The 21,415-nt window shown below is 38.6% G+C and overlaps 1 protein-coding gene and 1 long non-coding RNA gene across 2 annotated transcripts; one reads left to right on the forward strand and one right to left on the reverse strand.

Moving 5' to 3' along the window:
- Positions 1 to 5,947: 5,947 nt before the first annotated feature.
- Positions 5,948 to 19,777, reverse strand: LOC149116677 (uncharacterized). Its single transcript, XR_016205441.1, has 2 exons — positions 19,682 to 19,777; positions 5,948 to 6,711 (listed from the first exon to the last, which is right to left on the reverse strand). It is a non-coding gene; the product is annotated as an uncharacterized LOC149116677 (long non-coding RNA).
- LOC110054284 (uncharacterized) lies at positions 8,159 to 17,130 on the forward strand. The gene is made up of 3 exons (XM_020760661.2): positions 8,159 to 8,770; positions 12,464 to 12,767; positions 16,115 to 17,130. Exons 1-3 carry the CDS (start codon positions 8,464 to 8,466, stop codon positions 16,368 to 16,370), a joined length of 867 nt encoding a protein of 288 aa, XP_020616320.1. The 5' UTR covers positions 8,159 to 8,463; the 3' UTR covers positions 16,371 to 17,130.
- Positions 19,778 to 21,415: the final 1,638 nt, after the last annotated feature.

A 21,415-nucleotide genomic window follows, 5' to 3' on the forward strand; every position in this document is an offset into this window, starting at 1 on the left:
CGTATGTCGAACAGTCATTTGAAGAGTCATCAGAATCACTGGACTCTGAGCTTGTGTCGTCTTCGCATGAATTGAGAGAATCCTCATCTTCTACAGCATCTCTGGCACTAAGGTTCCAGCGTGCGTGGGTGAGAACTCGATCAATCAACTCAGCCTTGCTTCCATTTATCTTAAGACCTTTTTGCTTTAGATACATTTTCAGCTGCTTGTTGGTAAGCGCTTTTACATCTCTTTCAATTGTCCAAGAAATTAGCGGACAAGGGTTCCTTTCTCTTACTCCTTTTTTGGCCTTTGCATTCGGGAACTCAAGGTGCTGTACCTAACTTTTACATGCAGTCTCGTCCACGTTGTACTGGGAACATAACTCTTGCTAAGACCTTTCTTCAGATAGGAAAACAACAGTTCATAGATCAGAACACCTTAGAGTTGATAAATTTGTCAGATTTATTCCAATGTTAGCATTTATATTTGAACTGTAATAACTCTTCCACTACTTTTCCACTATGCAAAAAGGAATGAAAAAGTAATGCCCCCCTTGTATGTATTAAATTTTACATCCAACCCCCCCTCTCTCTTGTTATCATTTTCTCCTATGCCCCCCCCCCCCTCTAATTTTCCAAGCCCCCTTTCCAGGTAATTATTGCACAGTCCCTTAGTTGGGGCACAGCGCGAAAAACAGTGCGCGAAAAAGCGGTCACTCCAAAACGCAGACCATGCAGACCATGCAGACTGTGCAGACTGAGTACTTTTTTTTTCTTATTCTTGTTTTTGCATTGATTTTTGACTCGCATATCTTTTGGTTCTGTTCAATCATATATCGGAGTGTTTGTTATCCACAGGCCGCGCAAACTCGGTGGTATGTGACTGTTGATGTGTTATAGATTTACAAGGGAAACTCCCTTTAGTCCTAAAGATGCTTAAGTAAAGCTATTTTAAAATGTAGAAATAAACTTCACTTGTAATGTAATGTCACACGTAACATGCGCATTTTCTACTCTTGGTGTACAAAGTGTATTTCAAATGGCTGTTGGAGTGTGACTGCGATCACGCCAAAAAAGCCTAGCGTATGGAAAGATCGATCACAGAAAACCGAATAGCATTTGAAATTCTCAGCGCAGTACGGTTGCCGTGATGAGTTGATGGGATGGTTAATTTATCTGTCCTTATGGCAGTTGTCTTTTTATGCCGATTTAGGCTACGAGTGGTCCCTCTTTCGCTTAGTCCATCGTGCGTGACGCATAACCTCGAAGAAAAAATTTCATGCGAGCATTTTTTTTTCCTAGTCATGTTCAACTAAGCGAAAGAGGGAATCAAATACTCCTAGTCTAATGGTGATTCTGTGCTTTGTGAAGCAAAAGCGATTTGTGGGACGAGGTCGCTTAGAGTCACCGTCCTTGCTTTGTTTTACGAACCAGTTAAGAGGAGAACGAAGACTAAGAAAATCGAAAAAAACTAAACAACAAATTGGACAAAATAAATGAAACCTCAAACTCGTCGAAAATTGACGCAATTTGCGCCCAGAATGTATGGAAGTTTATTTTTATGCCTAATTTTAGTATATTTAGGACCAGTAAAGGGAATTTCATATAGAAGGTCTATTAAACGCGTGAATCAACAGTCAGATGTTGAGCTTGTGCCGCCTGTGGATAAATAACAAACATTAGGACATACTGAACACTATTTTAACACTAGAAGCGAAAAAAGTGAGTCAAGTGTTAGAAAAAAAGTACTCAGTCTGCACGGTCTGCACGGTCCGCAGTCTGCATAGTCTGCGTTTCGGGGTGACCGGCGAAAAGCACCGTTTTTCGCGCTGCGCCCCAACTAACTAACTGAACGCCTGAAGAGGTAAGAAATCGAGCGGCGAAGCTCTGAGACGAGACCTCACAAGTCTCTACCCCGCCGGATGGCTACTCAGAATGTGAGCCTGCTCGCAGGCTACACAAATATCGGCGTTTCGAGACTTAAAACCAACAATTAATGACAATGCTAGCAGTGAAAAGCTGTCACTTTATTAGCTATCACCTTTTGTTTTCCTTATTGTTTAGTTAGTTACCAGTACCTCGCTTTGTATTTTTAAGTTTTAAATCTTTCGTTTTTTTGTAACCGCCACTTCTGAAGATGCGTGCTGTAGCATGCGAAACGTCAAGAAAATTTTAGATTTTTGTTCCAAACCATGCGTAGTTCATGTGTTATGTTTGTTGCCGCTGTTTGCATTTTATTTCTTGTTAAATTGAAATGGCCAAAGAACAAGAGTGTTTAAAATGGGTCTTCATTCTTTGATTTTAGCGTTTTTTCCTCTAAAAACATGGCCCGATGTTTCCTGTCTCTACCAGAAATATTGAGAAGGTTGATGTTTGGGTGTGTAGGTGGTCCATGAGGAGGTCGCAGAGGTGCTGAGTCATTAAAAGAATAACTTCTTATCAGCAGCTTGATGGCATACCTTGTGACTAAATCCAATATCGGTATAAACACTTGGATCTTGGCACAGACATGGAGCTTGAGTCATCAGTCAAGGGGTGTCCGGCGGCAGGGCAGCCTGGCAGGTTGAACACAGCATGGCTGAAATCAAATCACTTGTATTTGATTAAGTACTTATCAATGAAGAGCTGACTGCAGACAGATAAAATCTTCAGTCAAACACATTGCTGAGTGCTGCTGCCTGCTGGTACAGCTTGGGAGTTATCATCCATGTGATAATGATGGTTATTTACTCTGAGACAACTGGAGATGACCCCACACATTTATTTCACCAAGATTTCAGCCTGCCCATAAATAAACCTCTCACTTTTGTCCTTTGAACCAAGATCACTGTTTAGATTTTCAGGGTGTTACTAAAACAATAATATATAATCTAATGAGATAAGATATTCGTGTAGACAGGGTCAGTCAGAGATGATCACTTAACGGTGGAATTTTTTTTTTCTGTCCATGGGGTACAAGAACGTTTTGATCATACACAGACCTAGCCGGTATCGTTTTAGAGTTGGCTTGTGACCCCATCACAGGAGAGGTACTGTGGGAGTGCAAAATTCCTGTAACAGCCCCAAGTAAGCTGAAGTAGTCACTTGATCTAACACTTCCAAGCCACAACTCAATCCCGGGCTCCAAGGGTGTGAAAAGTTCGATGGGAAATTATAGCGCTTCACAAGTTTCACGCCTGTACCGTGACCAAGTAAATTTCACCGTAACCGTAAAACAATAAAACAATGACTGGAACTATTACAATAACCAAGTTTTTAGATGTCACCTTTTAATAGTCCCCTGATAACATCGTTTCAAAATGTGGAGTGATTTGAGTTTAACTGACTGTCTCGCCTTATCAAGATCCTTCCAGTCAAGAGGAAATTTGATTACGCACCCTGAAGTGAGAGCTTGTAAGAATGGCACTCTCAAACCTGACAGGAAACGAAAACGCGAACAAATTGACATAGAACATGAACTTTGACTTTTGTAACAATTATGCTAACTCAGAGACATGCAGTTTCACACGGCGTTTGCGAAAGAGATTGAACTCAAGAGCTTTCCAATCAAGCTTATTATAAACAAATTTCTTATGGACAGCGTACTGGTCTGTCCTCCCTCCCCCCACCAAAAAAAAACAAAACAAAACAAGAACTTCGGTGATGGAACGTAGTCTACCCTTTAGAAAGCTCTAAATGTCACTGGTGAATATAACTCTACAAATTCACGAACTGTCAATGTTTTTTTCTGTTTCCCAAGACTCTTGACCACTGATTTTTCCCTGGTTGTTTAAATCCCTCGAACTGTCAGTTAAGAGGAATTTAATTACAGGCCATCATTTATTACCTGATGGTAAAGCTCGTTATAGTATATAAGTAATGCGCACAGTAAATTAACTGGACGTTTGCGTTTATCAGTGCATTCCATCTAAAAACGTGTAATTTCACCCTTTTACGAGAACAAGTAGAAAGAAGCGTCTTTCCATTACTGTAACAGCCTACAAAAAGAATGAATTATGAAACGAAGTTTTTCTCATAATATCATCTATCAATCTGGAGAAAGTTCAAAATTGAAACTTTTAAGGTAAGGCAATTAACCCAGATATTACAGTTGCACAGGATTCAATGGAAACCTTACGCGCTTACGTACTTACTTGCTGACTTTGTCTAGACCTTAGACGGTTGGAATTTATGGCTATTTTGATTTATTTATGCTAACTAAATTTTGTCGTAGCTTTGCGTAATCAAAACGTAAGCCAACTTCGTCTTTCAGTTCGGTCTTGACCTGTAGCAAAGCCGCCTAACTCGACCAAAAACCCTTGGAATTTTCTAATCTGTCATTCATCTGCGGACTGATTAAAAGTTCTCTTATCGTGACGCGCTTCAGCGAGGGTATAGCATTTCACTACACGGATACCTTACAGTCTACAAATATTTCTAAAGAAAATTCTTACGACCAAAATATTGAAGGTAGAAATGATAGTGTACATATTGTACTACCTATTACGCGTGAAATACGTTGAAACAGATGAATGCTATATCGTTTCCTTGCTGAAGGATGTTGTTAGCGGCATTCAACGCAGGATTTCCTTCCATTTTACAAAGAACCAATATAAGACATTGTAAATATTAGGCTTCTTTTACAGCCGTCAGCAACTTCAGCTGACCACTTCACGCTTAACCAGCAACCGAGGCCTTTAAGGAATACATAAAAATTTTCAATAATTATTGAAACAGAATTGCAGTGACTAACGTAATTTTAGGATTAGCAGGTGGACACAAATAGGTAACTTTAATTGGTATGTAGGAATTTCTATAACTGACGAGCAGCCAACTTGACCCACTCAAGGGACCACGACTGCCCCCGCGCGTGACCTGGAGTAATAAACACTACTTAACAATGAAAAGGAAACAAAACGTGTTTAGCCTTCACCATGCGTGCAGACGATGTAAAGAAGGAGAATTAAACGTCTGCACGCACCGTACTTAACGGTTCTTAAAACATCATTGAGTTGCGGAAGATCGATGAGATTTTAAGACAATTAAGTTCCAACACTCCATACTCCGTGCCTATCTAATTAATTAACCCAATGCGCAATGAAGCTGTGTACGAGCTTCGCTGCTCGCCAAAGTAACGGTTTTTTTGAAGGTCTGGGTGGCTCTTTATCAATCGATAACCGATGAAAATTTACTGGTGACTGAGAGAGGCGGAATTTTAACTGATAGCTGAGAAATCGCTGAAAATTTCCTGACAACCGAGAGTTCATCACCCCCATTAGAACCCTGCTTTATTTGTAGTTTTCCCTGTTTTTTGACGGTATCGTAAAACACCGCCATGACACAAAAGGCGAAAAAACCGACTGTTTTCACAGGCTAAATATAACAATGTTAAAACTAAAGAAAGAAAAACAAAAATTATGAAGTCATCAGTGGACAGAATCTGAGAAAGGTGAAAATATTGGGGATCTTCGTAAGCGAGAAAGTCAACAGAAATGATCATAAAGACCTGTGCGACACTTCTCTTTTGGACCTTTACCCTGTTGTATTTAACGACATTACTTAATTTGTACACGTGAATAACAACACATTCTAAATTTTATCACATTATTGAGTGTTAACGCAAGATGTGCTTGAAATTAATGGCTGAAGTAAGCACGAGTGAGCAATTTCGCACGCGATTGCAAGCTTCTGGCTTGCAAAAAAACCGCCAAAGATTTCATTAGCTCTACACAGTATAAAAATACAGTTACATCCGTAACAAGTGCTGTGAGGAAATGAGAAAAACATGAGAACTCTGCATGACTTCGCACAGAAAAGGCGTCATGGTGTCGACTAGGGCGGAAGAAAAACGGGCGCCAACAAACGAGAAGAGGAACAATACGAACCGCAGAGAACAGAATTACATCTCCAGAACAATAGTTTGCGGTTTTTCCGTGTTATGTTACAATGTTTTTCACAGTGAATACTGCAATAGACGATAATAAGGATTATGTTTCATGAAGATAAAACATGTTTCTTTTTATTTATTTATACACTGATTCGAGAAAAAAATGGTGTAAACGATATAAAGATGGCAGTTCGCGTGATTTTGTCTATTCTACAACTGAGTCAGGTAAAGCTGGTTAAAAGAGTCTAATAAATCTTGTTAGTTGAAATTAAATGACCTGCCCCCTTTGTGGCCATGTTATGTGCCGTTATATAATCTAAAAAAGTCGAGATGTTACAAGAAAAAGAATTACGCAGAGAGGTCAAAGAAAACGAACATGGCTTTGATACATATTGGCTCATACTGCAGCGGTTAATCTGCCTTAACCTGTCTCAGTTCCCTCCGATATTGTTTTTGTATAGTAAATCCATCAACAGTAGACCATGAAGAAAAAAAACACAAGCACACGCACAAATTCAGAAATCAATCATCAATGTAAGCCGAAGTTTTAGCGAGGCAAACACCACGCGCGGTCTTGGCACAGAAAATATGTCTTCAAACACGGTTTTCTCCAAACAAAAGGCTACTTAGCGCAACTGATCGCATTTACTTGTTTTGCAGACTACTTTTCAATGATTAGCTTGGATTCCTGTGTCCATTTCAATCCCGAGCTATCGTGATATAAAGCGGAGGTGACGAGGCAGACTGGAGACGTTGCGTCAATGATTTGGTTTGTTTCCGCCTCGCCTTGAACTGTGTCCGGGGGAGCGCTAGCTGACAGACAACACCCCAGTCCCACCGATCAAATCCTCTTATATCTTAAGCCTGAAAAATTAAAAAAAAAAATTAAATTAAAAAAAGTATAAAAAAAGTAATCAGCAAGAACTGACGGTACAACAAAGCAGTGTCTGTTAATGGTATTAACATTGAGGAGCAAGAAAGTGCGGCCCCATACAAAGAGGTCATAAGGACATACTTACGATTATGGGGAGCCTTGCCCTATAATATCTCTTTTATTACAATACCTTTGCAAGAGGTTGTACCACGAAAAAGACAACTCGATATTGAAAAGCCCATGTTTTCACAATACAGCTCAGGCTGTCTGGGCGGAACACGACTTTTACGTTAAGTTCCGCCTAGCCTGTACATTTTAAAAACACAGTTCTAGATGTACGCCCCCCCCCCCCCCCTGAAAACCAAGCAAACAGACACGTCCACGATCTAAAGGAGATCGGGAGTAAGACGTTTGAACATGAGAAAAATGTGATGTGTAGCTATTTTCAGTCCTACAAAAGATAATCAGTTTCAATTTCACTGTTTACGTCTACATCTCTAAATGTCGCCAGCGTTTTTCATTTGATCAATTTAGAGTTCCTACGCATGACACGCGCAACAAGTCACTTGGTTCGAGTTGTTGATCAAGATCTCGCCGGTTTTTCGCACTTTTCACGCGCTAGACTAGTTAGCTCCTTATACGCAAAACGTTGACGTACAATAATGCCTGGATTTTTGTAAACGTGTCCTGTTGTATCTAAAAACGTTATATCCCGGACCTCACGCGACCGAAGCAGGCACACTTGAGATAAATATTGCCTTGTGTTCCGGGCGCGTATGAATCTCAATTTGTTTATTTGGGTCTCTAGGCACCCGAGAGCGGGTGCGGCAGAAGGTTTCTCCTCTTTGACCGTAATTGGTATCTTCGAGTCTGTTTTCGTTGTGATATTTTCAGATAAGGAAGAAAGTAATAATTAAGTCAACTTTTCACGATTACCCTGTCGCACTCCAAATTTCTTTTTTGGAGGGCTCTTTTGTACCATTTCCCAAACACGGCTTCCACGGAAATCGAAGCGGTGTACGGTTTTGTCAGGCTTTCGTTACAAGACATAAACATAAATAAACTGCGTTCAGTGGATTATATTATCCGACTTCAGGTAGACAAGTCGTATATTTATCTCTAAGAAAGCACTTCACATAGCGCGTAACCCTCCAGTTTTCTCGAAGAAATCTTGTTCTGTTTCCAGACATCAAACGCTTTTGTTTTTTTCAGCAGCACAATTACCCGAAAACAGGTTGACGATGTTTCCTTTATTAGCGATGAACTAAACCGAAGTGTATGCAAATTCTTTGTGGAATGTGTCAGAAATTTCCAGCCGGATCCCTGACAACAATAGACAACAATTGAAACAAAAGGCCGTAACACGTGAAGCAGACCAATGGAAGGAGGATCTAGTGACGTAAATATTCACCAATCACGTTGTGCCGCCAAACCCAGAGTTTATTAGTAACGCGCGAAAACACATGGAAACCGACAGCTAAGGCGAATGACTGACCTCGAGCGCGAATCTTTTTTGATGTGTAAAGCTCGCTCGGAAAGTTTTCCAATCCAGGTTTGAAATGGGATTAAACTGGCACCTAAGAGCTTCTTCAAAGGAAAGGCATTTCGCGTCAGGGCAAAATACTCTATGCTAAATTGAACTGGAAACCTAACACCGCCACTTATCGACTGCTGCTGTACGTAGTATTCTAACCGGAAGGTTGCAAGAAAGCGTAATCTTTTAGTGAACTAACTTGGCTAGAATGGATCCTCTACGAAAACGAACTCAGCAAAAGGATACTTTAAACTGGAGGTCTCCTCCAAGTCCGTGCGGACCTTCTTCCCCTCAATCGCCTCCTCCACTTGTTGTGAGAGGCAAGAGTCTTTCGCTAAACAGGGTCGCCGCTCCGGCGTTGTTGAGTCCAATCCGCGAAACTGGCGCTAAGGAACTATCTAAGAGAGGCCGAAAACAAAGACTTTTACTATCCCAAGCTGGGAATCTTACTCTGAAACGAAGGGAGACATCACCAGACTTCAATAAGCTTGAAGCTAGACTGAAACCCAAGCGAGGTACGTTACTTTGTGATACTCAATGATGCCTGACTCTCCCACAGCCGCCTTCGATCGCTTTATTAGTAGTCAAATGAGATCTACCTTAGTAGATTGCGGTGAATCGACCAAGATTTAACTTAAATTACGATTTATTTTTGCTATAATCGGTTGGTGGGTGATACTTTGTGGTTGGGGTATGCTAATCGAACACTAACAAGGCTATAAACGAATTTGGCCGTGTACAATCATCACGACGGCAGTAGTGGCCTTCGGTGTGGAAAGTTTTATGACATCTCATTTACTTGAAAACAAGCGCAAGCTTCTCTCACGGTGTGACTGTATTTTCAAGAGTTCATTCATGATACAAGATGTTGGCTTGTACTAAGATTACCAATCAAATAAGTCTGGCCTGAGTCTACGTGACTTTCCTATTGCGTGCTTGCGCTTTGGGAATAGTTTTAATGCCGGGTAAGTAACTTGCCCTGCGGTAGCTGCGCTCTGTTAGATTTTGACAGCGGCCTCGATGCTGCTAGTGTTTTCAAAGACAAGTATGCGACCAGAGCACCTATTCTGTTTCGTTCATCGTTTACCTAACAAACATATTTTTCGTGAAAATCGCTTTATATATTGTTGTCGTATTTACTTGCGGCTCTTTGTTTTATATAAACATTTCACTTCCACAGAGGGTCGTCGGATAGCTGAATAGACGTCGTTCATATGTGATGTGGCCGCCGGTCCGTGGATCGACATAGTGTCTCTGTATTTAGCCAAAAACTTTCTGCGCAGTAGCGAGTTATTTGCGGTGTCTATTCCTTAGCACGAACCGTGCCGAGCTTCACTGATTACACGTTTGCAAAGACGAGTTGAAACCAAATGGCAATACTATTAAGTTTCCAATGTAAAATAATGCCTGCACGCTACTGTACATTTGACATGAGGACAGTTTACACACAAAGCAATATACTTCAGGATTTAGTCCTTTTTTCGCGAATTCCCGCATTGAACATGCCAAATCAGTTTTAAGCATGTCGAAGATCTATTAAAACATCTCGTGACCATGGCAGAACCTAATGCTTGTCATGCAAATCGCGAACATGATCATAACAAATCGCCTTCGTATCATGTACAGTTCAATGTTTAAGCGGTAGTTTTATGATTGTGCCCTGATGAAACATGCAGAAATAGGAGCTCAACTAGCAGAGGTTACACACTGAGCAGCGGTGGTATAACACAACACAATGTACGAGGTGAAGATGGCATCATCACAAAAGATGTTGTGGCACTTAACGTTTTGGATAGACGAACACGGACAGATATACATAATACAACTGTGCGCGATATGTGCGATATCTCCTGTATACTTAAGTTCATCTGAACAACTGCACTTAGATGTAACACTTGCTCGTGTAATGCGCATGTAGTTTCAAATAAATCAGAGAAATTTAGCGTAACAGTTCCTACACGTATGCAGTATGTTAATTCTAAAACTAATCACTGAGGAAAGTATATTTACGCTTCACTGTGCCGAAGTTATACAGGTAATGGTTTTCATTGGGACTAGAAGAATATATTAAAGGACAGAGTTGTCGGTTCCACTCCTTTGTTAACTTAGATCGACCTTTTTCTGGTTTTTTCTTTTTTAAGTATATCAAGTTGACGGTCAAAAGTTTCGTAAATAATAAAACTGTTCACTAACGTGCAGATCAAAAGAACAACATCCACCACAGACATCGTCTATTTTATTCTACTTTTCCGCAGACTGATAAAGGTTTACAAGTATGAAAAAGCGATTTGTGGCAGCAAAAGGTCACTTTTTATCAGGGTTCAAACAAATTTCTGATGCACATATGCACGGTGCATGCAGGGGTGCATGCGTGTATAGTGACAAGTGACAGCGATTGTTCAGTAGTCTTGATGTGGAATACAACAGGCCTAATTTGACATTCACTTGTCAACTTGCAGGACAACTGATAAATGACTTCTATAGAAAAGCAAGTGCATTTACCAGCCATTAATTTCTCTTTCCTTGTTGTCAACTCACAGCTAACAATGGACATAACAGATCTCAGACACGATATTGCAGCCAACATTTTCAAATCTTATGATTTCACGTTTTGATCTCAATAAAAAGAGCAGAGAAACTTTTCATCCAAAGCAATTTCTACATGCTGTGTGATTAATACCTGAAATTGGAATTAATCCGAATGCTTTGAACCTTAAATATTGTTGTTTTTAAAGATTTTGCAAAACTTGGAATGCTGTTATTCTTGTGATTACAAGCCAACTTTAGTATCAATTACCTCACATCTCTGTAACAAGTCACATTTGGTCTAAAATTGCCTTCAGTGTAATAGAATAATAATTCCCTTTTCTTAATACAATCTCTGGGAAAGATCTTAATACAAAGCAGTAATATTTGATATACATCACTGAAAATGATTTCTTATTTTCATTAACACAAAATGGTACTTATATCTACAAAATGGATTTTATATTTCCTGCACTTGCCAATGATCTTTCATTAAGCTCTATTTTCTTGATATTTGCTTCAAGAAAAAGTACGTAACTCAGTGGTAAATGGTTAAAAGGCTTCTGAAATCAAGATTGAATATTAAATATATTAGGAGGCAATGGACTTTTATCTTAAGTTTTGATAAACTAGAGTCCGCTGCAAAATATCCTAGTTTAGTTAGTGTTTAGATTAACATCATAGAGCTAATCATTTGGTTAAGCCAACAAAGCTAAAATAAGATTTGTTTTGGGTCATTTTTGGCCTCAATTTTCAAACGCTCACAGATTGTAAAAAGTACATGTGTGGGTAAGAGTCATAGTATTGTATTCAGAAACATAAATCTTTAGGTAATGAATCTCAGGCGTGGTTGAACAGGAGAAGAGCAAGCCAGACAGTCTGGCTAGATGTGCTGTAGGGTTAATATGGGTCTACATTGAAATATTAACTGTCTACAGGCATGCTGATAAGCTACACATGATATATATATCTTTTTAACAGCTGGCAAAGAGTTCCACTTGTAATGCCTGAATTCAATTCAACATGTTTGACAAATTATATAACACAGAAATTTGAGAAATATGCTTAAGCTGAGCAAATCGGTAGGAAATATCAAACAGTGAAAGAACTTCACAGTTGCACCAATGCAATTTGATAAGAATCAGCTTCATTTAATATCCTTACTTTTAGCTAAGGTAACGAACGTACCGGACAAATTAAAAATAGAATGCTAGAAAAAAAATTAGTCAATATCACAACTTCTCATAAGGCAGCAGGTCTCAAAGTAATGTTAATTTAAGGGCTTTTAAGGAGCCTTTAATAGATTTTATTGAGTGAAGCTACTAGCAGTGATACATATTTAGATATGTAGTTTCAATACAACCAAACCAACTCTTTAGATTCCCACTCACAAGAGGTATTATTTTAATTTTTTTGGATATGGCACAGTACAGTGCCATGAGTCATACTTCAAGGAACTGTTAACGTACTTTCAACACCTCAGGAGGAGTAATGTTGGGCACCCTTCCAAAGATGAGTGTTCTTTGATTTTCATTTCACAACAATATAGATGAGTAAATCTTGCCAAGCAGAATCTGTGTTCTCAATTTTGAAGTGGCAAGTATCTCATTGATCAGTGCATAACTTAAACTTACATTTCAACCAAATAAAAAAAAAGCTCATGTTTCACTTAACTATGACAGGTCCTCTTCCAATGAGAATGCGAGCTCTGCCTCAGTCATTTTGGCAAGAACCAAAGGATATCCAGAATAGCTCAATGAGCACAGAAGGGACACTATCATCATTACCACCATTATTTCACAATGCCAACAACACAAGTTATGATGTTAGCAAAGTAAGGCCAGTGACTCCTCCAGAAGAGAAATATTTGCCTCGACCTCCAAAGGAGCCTAAGTTGGTGATTACTTCTCCACAAGAACAACTTTTAAAATTATTTGAGACTGTAGAGGAGGACAAGACAAAGAAATTTGTGATCCGAAGAGGAAGGTGAGAATTTACCTTACTTTTTTCTGTACACAATAAAAATTTGTAGACTTCCTGCTAGAATCCTGCTGCCTGATGCAACAGACTGCACATGTTATTGTATTAACTGATCCCGTCCATCAGCAGTATAAAATATACAATTTAAAACCATCCTGATTGCCACTAACTTTCACTAACCACTTAGCTTCACCTAAAAATTCTCTCACACCGGGCTGGAAAATCCAGTGCCCTTTGAACGGAAATTAATCATTGTTTGGGTTGTTTTACATAAAACAGCTGAAGGAGGTTCAGGCTATGTGGAAAACAAAACTAACCACACAATAGCCATTTAAAAAAGGAGACAAGATGGTCTTAATAACAATCAGTCTCCACAAGTCTTAACAACTGAGTCATCACTGTCTATACTAGATCCCTTGTGCAAGTTCACTAAGTTATAAGTATTATAACTGGCCAGGCATCCCAGTTTATACCAAAAGTAGAGTGATGGGTTAATTCAAACAGCAACATTCCTTAGTTAGCAGAGTGATAGTGGAACTTCAAGATATTTAACAACTTCAAACAAAGGAGTTGTAACCAGCCACTGAAACACTGTTACTATGAATAAGATCACTCTTCATTTAGAGGTGTAATATAATATGGCACACCCTCACATTTAGTACTTAGGTTTAAGGAACAAAGATAAATAATATTTTGGACATGAATGTACCTAATTTTTTTTTTTGGCAGTCTGGGTTCTTTCATATAAATTACTTTGCAATCATTATGTCAGCAGACTTGATGAGTTTGTCCTAGGGGCATAACAATCAAAAGCATCTTAGAACGTTTCATTGTGGCTCATGTGTCAGACAGAGGTTCTCATTAATCAAAGCCAGGGGCTAAATTGTTGTCTGCGGTCAAGAGATTGATAAAACTGGCATGAGGACTGATTAAACCAAAACCACACCCTGCTTGCACTCTATTCTAACAAGTGAAATTAAAGAAGAAAATTCTTAAAGTGTCTTCATTAATTTTAATCTTAACACCTCCAAATCACAGTAGGGAGCTTAGGCACCGATGATGACGACGTCGAGGACGACGCCTAGTAGAAAATGAATTTATATTTTACCAGCAAAATTCGCGATTGTCTAGATCTGTTCGGTACGCCAATGGCTCTAAAAACGTGCTCAGGCTAAATATGCAATGACATTGTTCAATTCCAAATGGAAATACGAAAAATTAGCCGTTGTCGTCCACGTTCAGTAGACGACGCAGAACTTGGTCATTTCACGCTGTTGTTTTGCAGAAGGCAAAGATATGTACCAAGAATTATAACCCATGTGCACAGCCATTGTTTTGGTCATTAAACCTTTTGTTTAGTGACGTTCTTGTTGCCGTTGTCGTCATGATTTGCTTAAGCTCCCTAGTATCTTTATCACAGGAAGCCATTGTCTTTGTTTGAAAACTGAATTTTGTTTTGGTCATGCTAGTGCTCTATGTTAGGGTTCTGTTTGAACACGTTCCACTTTTGTTAGGTACTGAAGGTACAAAACAACATACTTAATTGACTGCCATGCATAGGCAGAAGCACAGCAAACATACCCATAGTACATGTACCTAATACTAGTATAAAACATTTGGTTGTGTTCATGTTTTTACATCAACTAGTTAAAAAAACAGCTGTGTCCATAACTTACATTATATATATGTTATATTTTCACATGGTGGTCAGTTGCTCACATATAAGTTTCACCTACAGTTCATATTGGTTAAGTCATGCATATTCATCATATTGTTAACCATGTGTGACTACACAATTGTTTTTGTTTGCTAACTACACTGTAGTTGCAACTAGTGACAGATTTTGTTTCACAGTGCAGAAGATATGGTGTGTAATTTTACCTCCCCAGTCAAAAAATACTTACTAAAAACCATTGAGCTACTTGGAAATTATTTAATTCTACTCAAACTTTTGAGACAGTGTTTATTAGCTAGGGGTTTGCATTATAAAGCATCATTGTCTGATTGGTATTGGACCAACAGTGATGTGTTATATGTCAAGATATTTGCTTCGGTAGGAAAATTTTCTGCACTCCATGTCCTAAATTGGCAGGGAAGGGAAATGAACTCTTTTTTGTTAACAAAGGCAGCATAACCAAAGGAAGCCAACAATCAAGTATATTGAGCATTCAGTTTTAAAATGAACCAATATCAGGCCTTCAACACTGTAACAACTGAACAGATTTTCTTGATATTGCTTGAAGTGCATAAACATCAGCATGGTGAAATAAATTCCTTCTACTTACAGCACATTATTTGCTACAGTAAAATGCTTGACTGAGACATTACAGGTATACAGCATACGAGGAAGCTTAAATATAGTATGTACAGTGAGAACAAAGCAGAGATTCATTTTCAAACTCAAAACAGTTTGTACGCAAAATAGTTTGTATTTCATGGGCATTTCAGGTAACCTTGTGCTATAGTAACTTCCCTTGCAAAAAGTTCAATTTTCACAATTTGCTGTGGTTACCATATGGTGAATGTTCCACAAGTAATCCTTACTTCATTAAATTTTATAATCTGACAACATTAAAACAAATTTCACAATGATTTTACTTCCTATCAACAAACAACTGTTTCATTCCAGTGTATTTGAGGTTTTTCAATAACCTTAACATGTAGCTTAACATTGAGTTATTTCCACAAAAGAGATAAAATTTGACAAAGTGGTTGTTTTTCCATAATTTTACAAAAAATTCTGGAAATTCTGGTCACAATGTGAATGAAATGCACATTTTTGGTTCATGAACTCCACCGGAAATTTTTATAGAAGAAATGGAACTTCTGAAATGGTAGTACCATTTTCCATTTTGCACCATTTGCACCAGTTCCAATGGTGTCACCACTATGCCAAATTTCTTGCTATGACCAAAATGGGAAATTCTTCAAATCATGGGACACATAATTACTGAACAGAAATTCCCAAACATTAAAAACTATGATTATACCAAGCTGAACAACATTTTATTTTGCAGCAAGATAAGGCAATTATGCAGCAAAACAGTTATGTTTTGTAATTTGCACACAAAATCTCCAAGTGTCAAAAAATGTTTCCATTCGATGCAAAGGGGTCTCATTGTTAGTATTTGTTAGTATTGCACTGTTAGTAGTCTAACACTGTATATAAGCGGCTTAGGCCTAGGGTATACAAGCCAATTTTTGAGAGTGATGGCTAGGGCAGGTACTCAAGCAAATTCAAGAGCATAAGTCAACCTCTACCCACAAAATTTGCAGTGTGTTTAATTAATTCACTGTTCAAAATGATGCGATATTTGTACTAAGTTCACATATGAATTATTTTTTCCTTGTAGACCAAGAAGAGTACAGTCAGACTTAACTCACTGCCAGTTGCCAAAACTGGAAGAGGACCCCTGCATGATGGATAGCCTGGCAGAAAAGATGTTTCCTCAACTTTCACTTGAAAACTCCAACAAGCAGACTACAGGGGCTAATACGTCACTCTCTTGTGTATCAATTCATGAGGGTGACAAGTCTGTGACTTTACCTTCCCTGAATGTGGAGCAGAATTACTCTCAGATGTTGTCGGAAATTGTTGCTCACTTTTGAGAATTGATGAGGACTAGGGACAGAACAACTGATCAGTTTTGGCTGTAAGAGCTAATTTACAGCTCATTATGTGGTTCCAGGAGAGATTAGGTACTCATATGATCTACAGTGTGTTTACTGATGACAGGTGCTTGTAGACTCTTTTCACAGGGTTTTCCATAGTTTATAGTGCAAAGGTGCATTTTAATGGCTAAAATGTGGAAGACAATTTGGACAGTATGATGCGGAAAATAACAAGAATTAACATAATGGGAACAGCGCACATTTTAGCAGTTACTTCCTCCCATAAAATTAATGTGAGCCCTGTTTTGTGTACCCACAAGCTTTTATATAGGCAAATCTCTTGCGATGAGCAGGAAAGTGCTTAAAGATCTGCATCAAGGTTTAGCAAGGTGTGTTATTACCATGTTAAATATAGCATTGGTATAGAGTGTGCTGCATAGCAGAATAAATTTCAGTGTTTCAATATTTTCCAGGCAATATCAACTAAAAGAGTAGGGCCTGACCAGTTAATGGTGCTCAAGGGAAAGACATTTAGTGCTAGCGTGATGTAAGTTACATTATATAAATTTAAATGTTCCCAATTCACAGAATGCCTTAAATCCATAGCAACTTATTCTTAGCTATGTTAATGAATGCCTTTGAACTCTCAATACATGTATTGTAATCGTATTAATTATTATTAAGGTTGCAAAAAACTACTCTGTTGTTTAGTTGTTTGTTTATAAGTATATATTAAAATGAATACAAACCATAATAATTTTATGCAACAGTTCAGCCAGAGTTTAAACATTGGTACAACAGTGTTTGAGTATTGTGTAGTTCCAGAAAGTATCCATATCCACCCCAAGGAAGGTTAACAGAAATTCCAAGGGGGAGGGAGGGATTCAAAAGCCCAATGTTTTAAAGGAAAGTATGGCACTAAAATGGAATTTCCAGAGGGGTGGGGGGGGGGGGGGGGGGGGAGGAGGTTCAAGCTGAAAAACTTTCCGTGGGAGGGGCATGGATATTTTCTGGAACAACACATTCACTGCCTAGTGATATATCCTATGGATAAACACACACATTTTCATGTTTTAGAGATAGAGAAGAAATTTCCTCTCTGCATAATTCAATTTATTTTGGATAAGAAACTAAATATGAAGTTACATTACAATTTTGATGACTACAAGTACTTTCTTACTCATGATGTAATGGGTTAAATCAATTCTAATTGTGTCGCTGGTAGTGAAGTGTTTGACATGAAATTATATGTTTGCAATTGTCTGGAAATGGCTAAAGACACTGTAAGTGAACTTCTAACATCCCTAGCAAGGATCATCTATTTAGCATCTAGTCAGGTTGGAATTCTTTGTAGATGGTTCTACACAAATTTAGTGTACCATTAATTTGACCATCTCAATGATCAGATAATAGTATATATGTAGCAAAACATAACTTCTTTGTATGGACCCCATCATACTAGTTTTATTTAAATTTCTGGTGGCAATGTAGAGAGTGGGCAGTAAACCAATACATAAAGGTAGAAAATGATATAAATGTATTAGTTACCACCCATGTTGGTATAAATTGCGTAGTTCCAGCAAATATCCATACCCTTCTGTGGAAAAATTTTTAGCTTAAACCCCACACCATTCTGGAAATTCCAGTCTAGCTTCATACTTTTCTTTAAAATTTTGGCTTTTGAAAGCCTCCTCCTCTGTAACCCCCATGGAGTGGGTATGAATATTTTCCTGAACTGCACAATAATGGAATACATTAGAGAGGGATAAAGATGGGTGTAGGATACATTAAGGGGCTATAGATGATGTTGTATATATATAATGTACTTGTAAATACATTTGTAAATAAAGAATATTATTCTTGTTGAATATTTGGTTGTCATTTGCCAAAACCCTGTTCAGAATGTAGGAAAGAGGGTATTCCCTTTGGCACTAGTGTGTACTGCCAAGAGGAAAGAAAAATATATTTCAGTGCATGTTTGACTTAGGGCCTGTTCACATGGACATCAGGGACCTCAGGCAGGTGAGGTCCCCCGCCTTGGTGGGGTAACCAATCAATCCATACAATCTCTCTTTTTTCTTGATCACGTTCATATGTTAGGTGGGATACCCCACCAAGGCGGGTTACCTGGGCAGCCAGTCCAGGTGACCCACTTGAGTGGGGTGAGTTTTCTCCACGTGAAAACTGCGGAGTAGGGTAACGCACCTAACCAGGGTAATGAAATCACTGTGCCAAAGCCTGCCAAAACACAAGGCAGAACAATGTGGCTGCCAGCCACTACGAGCATGGCGAGTTATTTCAACGATTTCACTACCAAAACTGCCAAAACTCTGATGAAATTGACAGTGCTGGAAAAGTTAAGCGTGGAATCAGATAGTCAGGTTAATCAGCAGAATCAAACTGAAGTTTTGCCTGCAACAATAACAATGACACTGAAGCGAAAAGCAGCTTCATCTGAACAAACGAAGAAAACAAATGTTAGTTCTCTGTTTATGTGCATGCTTAGTGACCATGCAATTGCATTACATTTTGGACCTCACTCCAAGTCCCTGGGGTTACATGTGAAGGCAAGTATTTCTTTACCATGGGTAGGTGAGGTACCTCATCTCCCCGGGGTCCCCCGCTTCCATGTGAACAGACCCTTAGAAAGGTCTCTCCCCCACTGGCCCCAGAAAAAAAAATCCCATTTCAATTAGTAAATTTCAAATAGTACTTAAGATACATGAATGTTTTGAAGATACATGAACAAGATAATTAAATGTTTTGGAAGTTCAAGACCAAGAAAGCTTTGAAAAGCCAAGCCAATATCAAGAGATGCCTTCATTAAATAATTACCCACTGCAAACGTTATCGAATTATAAGCCTGACAAAAAATTTTCTTACTCCCATTAAAGCTTATGTTGTTTAAATATTACGTCTAGCACCAATCGAAATTTTGTTAGTACAAACAATGTCCATTTTTTAAAGAAAGAAAAACCAGTGTTTACATAAAGACATTTTTCATTTCAATGAGAATTGGTAAGCTGAAGTGATGAATGCTATAAATCCACGCATTGTTTGCTTAGCGGTTAGACACAAATTTGTGGGAGTTTTAAAGCCTAAGTCGTTTCGAAAAATACAAAGCGACCAACTGAGCTAAGCTTATAAACCTGAGCTGAATTTGCCAAGAACATCATCAGCACTGTTTTAAGTAAGCTAATCATTTCTCGACTGCAATAGGAACAAACCCCGCTAATATATCTATTCTTAAATACTAATTGTAATGCAAATATAACAGAAATTTCTTGCAGAAAAATTAATTCACTGACCTAAGTTTCCCCACGAACTCCGTGCAAACCCCAACCAGAGCGATCATCACTTCACAAATTTACTTTTCTTCCTTCGGTATCTGAACTTCTCGTCAGTAAACTAATCCGTGCTCTAATTGGTCAGAAGATACTACAGCTATGCTGATTGGCTAGTTTTTTTATTCTTGCGGCGGGAACGCAACGTAATAATTAGTCATCGGCTCTGGTTAATTTTTTTGCCATTTGTTTTGACACGCATGAAAGCTTTTTACATGTACTCAACAAATACCGATAGCGAGTCTGTTCGTAATAAGCGACTATACTTCGATTCTCCGTTTCTCTGAATTCTCGACAAGCCACTAGCACTGTTAAGGAACTGACATTTGAAAATAAATAGCGAATTTTACCAAGTGGGGTATACAAATTACCATCCACGCTTTGTTCAATTTTTTTTGAGGAAAATATGCAAAATATTAAAAGTATATTTTAAACCAAGAAAAGTCTGGAATAGGCGTTCTCTCCTGTAGGTGGCAAGTAAATAAATTTCCCAGCCATGCCGGAAAGAAAACCTGTGTGTGGAATGTAACAGATTTTGTTAATGACCTGTGCAATGGTTTGTCTATATTCACCACCATGGTCAAATCGGTTAAACAAGAATAGAATTTTCTTTCCGTTTAAAATTTCTCCGCTTCAAGTATAAATTATTCCGGTAATTCCAGTTCTTGATCCTCAACTAACATTAGGCTATTTTGTCAAAAAAGGTCAAGAGTTTAAATTTATTGTTCTGTTACGCAGGATTCCCTCAAGAAGTTTCCGTTTTAAAATATTCTTATCCCCCAAGACGCTTATTTCAATCATTCCCCAGGTTCAAAGCGCAATGTAGTCGGCCATTTTGGATTTGTTTTTGAGGAAAACCACATGTTTATCCTGACGCCATCGTCATCAAAAAGCCTGTTTTCAAAATGTTCTTCGTTCACGCGAAAAAGAAAAGCCGGCGTTTTCAAATTCATCGGTTTTAAAGAGCGTTTTCGAAAAGCTCTGCTCTTGTGACAGATTAGGGCGGACGGCTGGCCTAACAGTAGAAATAAAGTTTTCCGGCGTAGTCGGGACGGGGTCTCAGAGATGATCTTATGAGAGCGCCCAAACTGAATATGGAAAGTCATGGGCCCAGCTCAGAATTTTTTGCTCTCACTGAAACTCGCCACATTTTGTCCAAACAAAATGATATTGGCAAACGCGTGGATAATTTGAGTGTCGTAAAACCAAAACCAAAGTAATCACCCTAGCCAATCACAGAGGACACAGAAAATCCAGTGGACCAATCATTGCACGTAGCTGACGAAAAGCGCGGGAAAACGAGTGCGAGCGAGTCAGTATTGCTTCTGACTGGATGAAAAAGTGGCGCGAGGTTTTTAAGCCAATCGTGTAGCATAGTTGATGCGAAACCAATTACTTTTCGACACTCAAATGAAAAACGTTCTATCGAGTCAAAGAAAGTTATTCCAAATCGTGAACACTAATCGAATAAAAAAAAAAATGCTTCGCTCTGCCTCCACGTGTTTCAATCAGCATAAAATGGGTGGTAACAATTATCTGAACTTTTGGCTAAGACACCGTGTCACTACTGTATCTTTGTATGATTTAAACCTTTAAAGCTAGTCAGCATGTCATCCAAAAGGGGAGCTACAGGTGTAAAAATGATCAGAAAAAGCACATCCCCAAGCGGGTAATCATCAGCGAGGAAGTTTAAAACGC

Source organism: Orbicella faveolata, unplaced genomic scaffold, assembly GCF_042242905.1.
Source record: "Orbicella faveolata isolate gen_17 unplaced genomic scaffold, um_ofav_v1 contig_12, whole genome shotgun sequence".
Lineage (NCBI taxonomy): Eukaryota > Metazoa > Cnidaria > Anthozoa > Scleractinia > Merulinidae > Orbicella > Orbicella faveolata.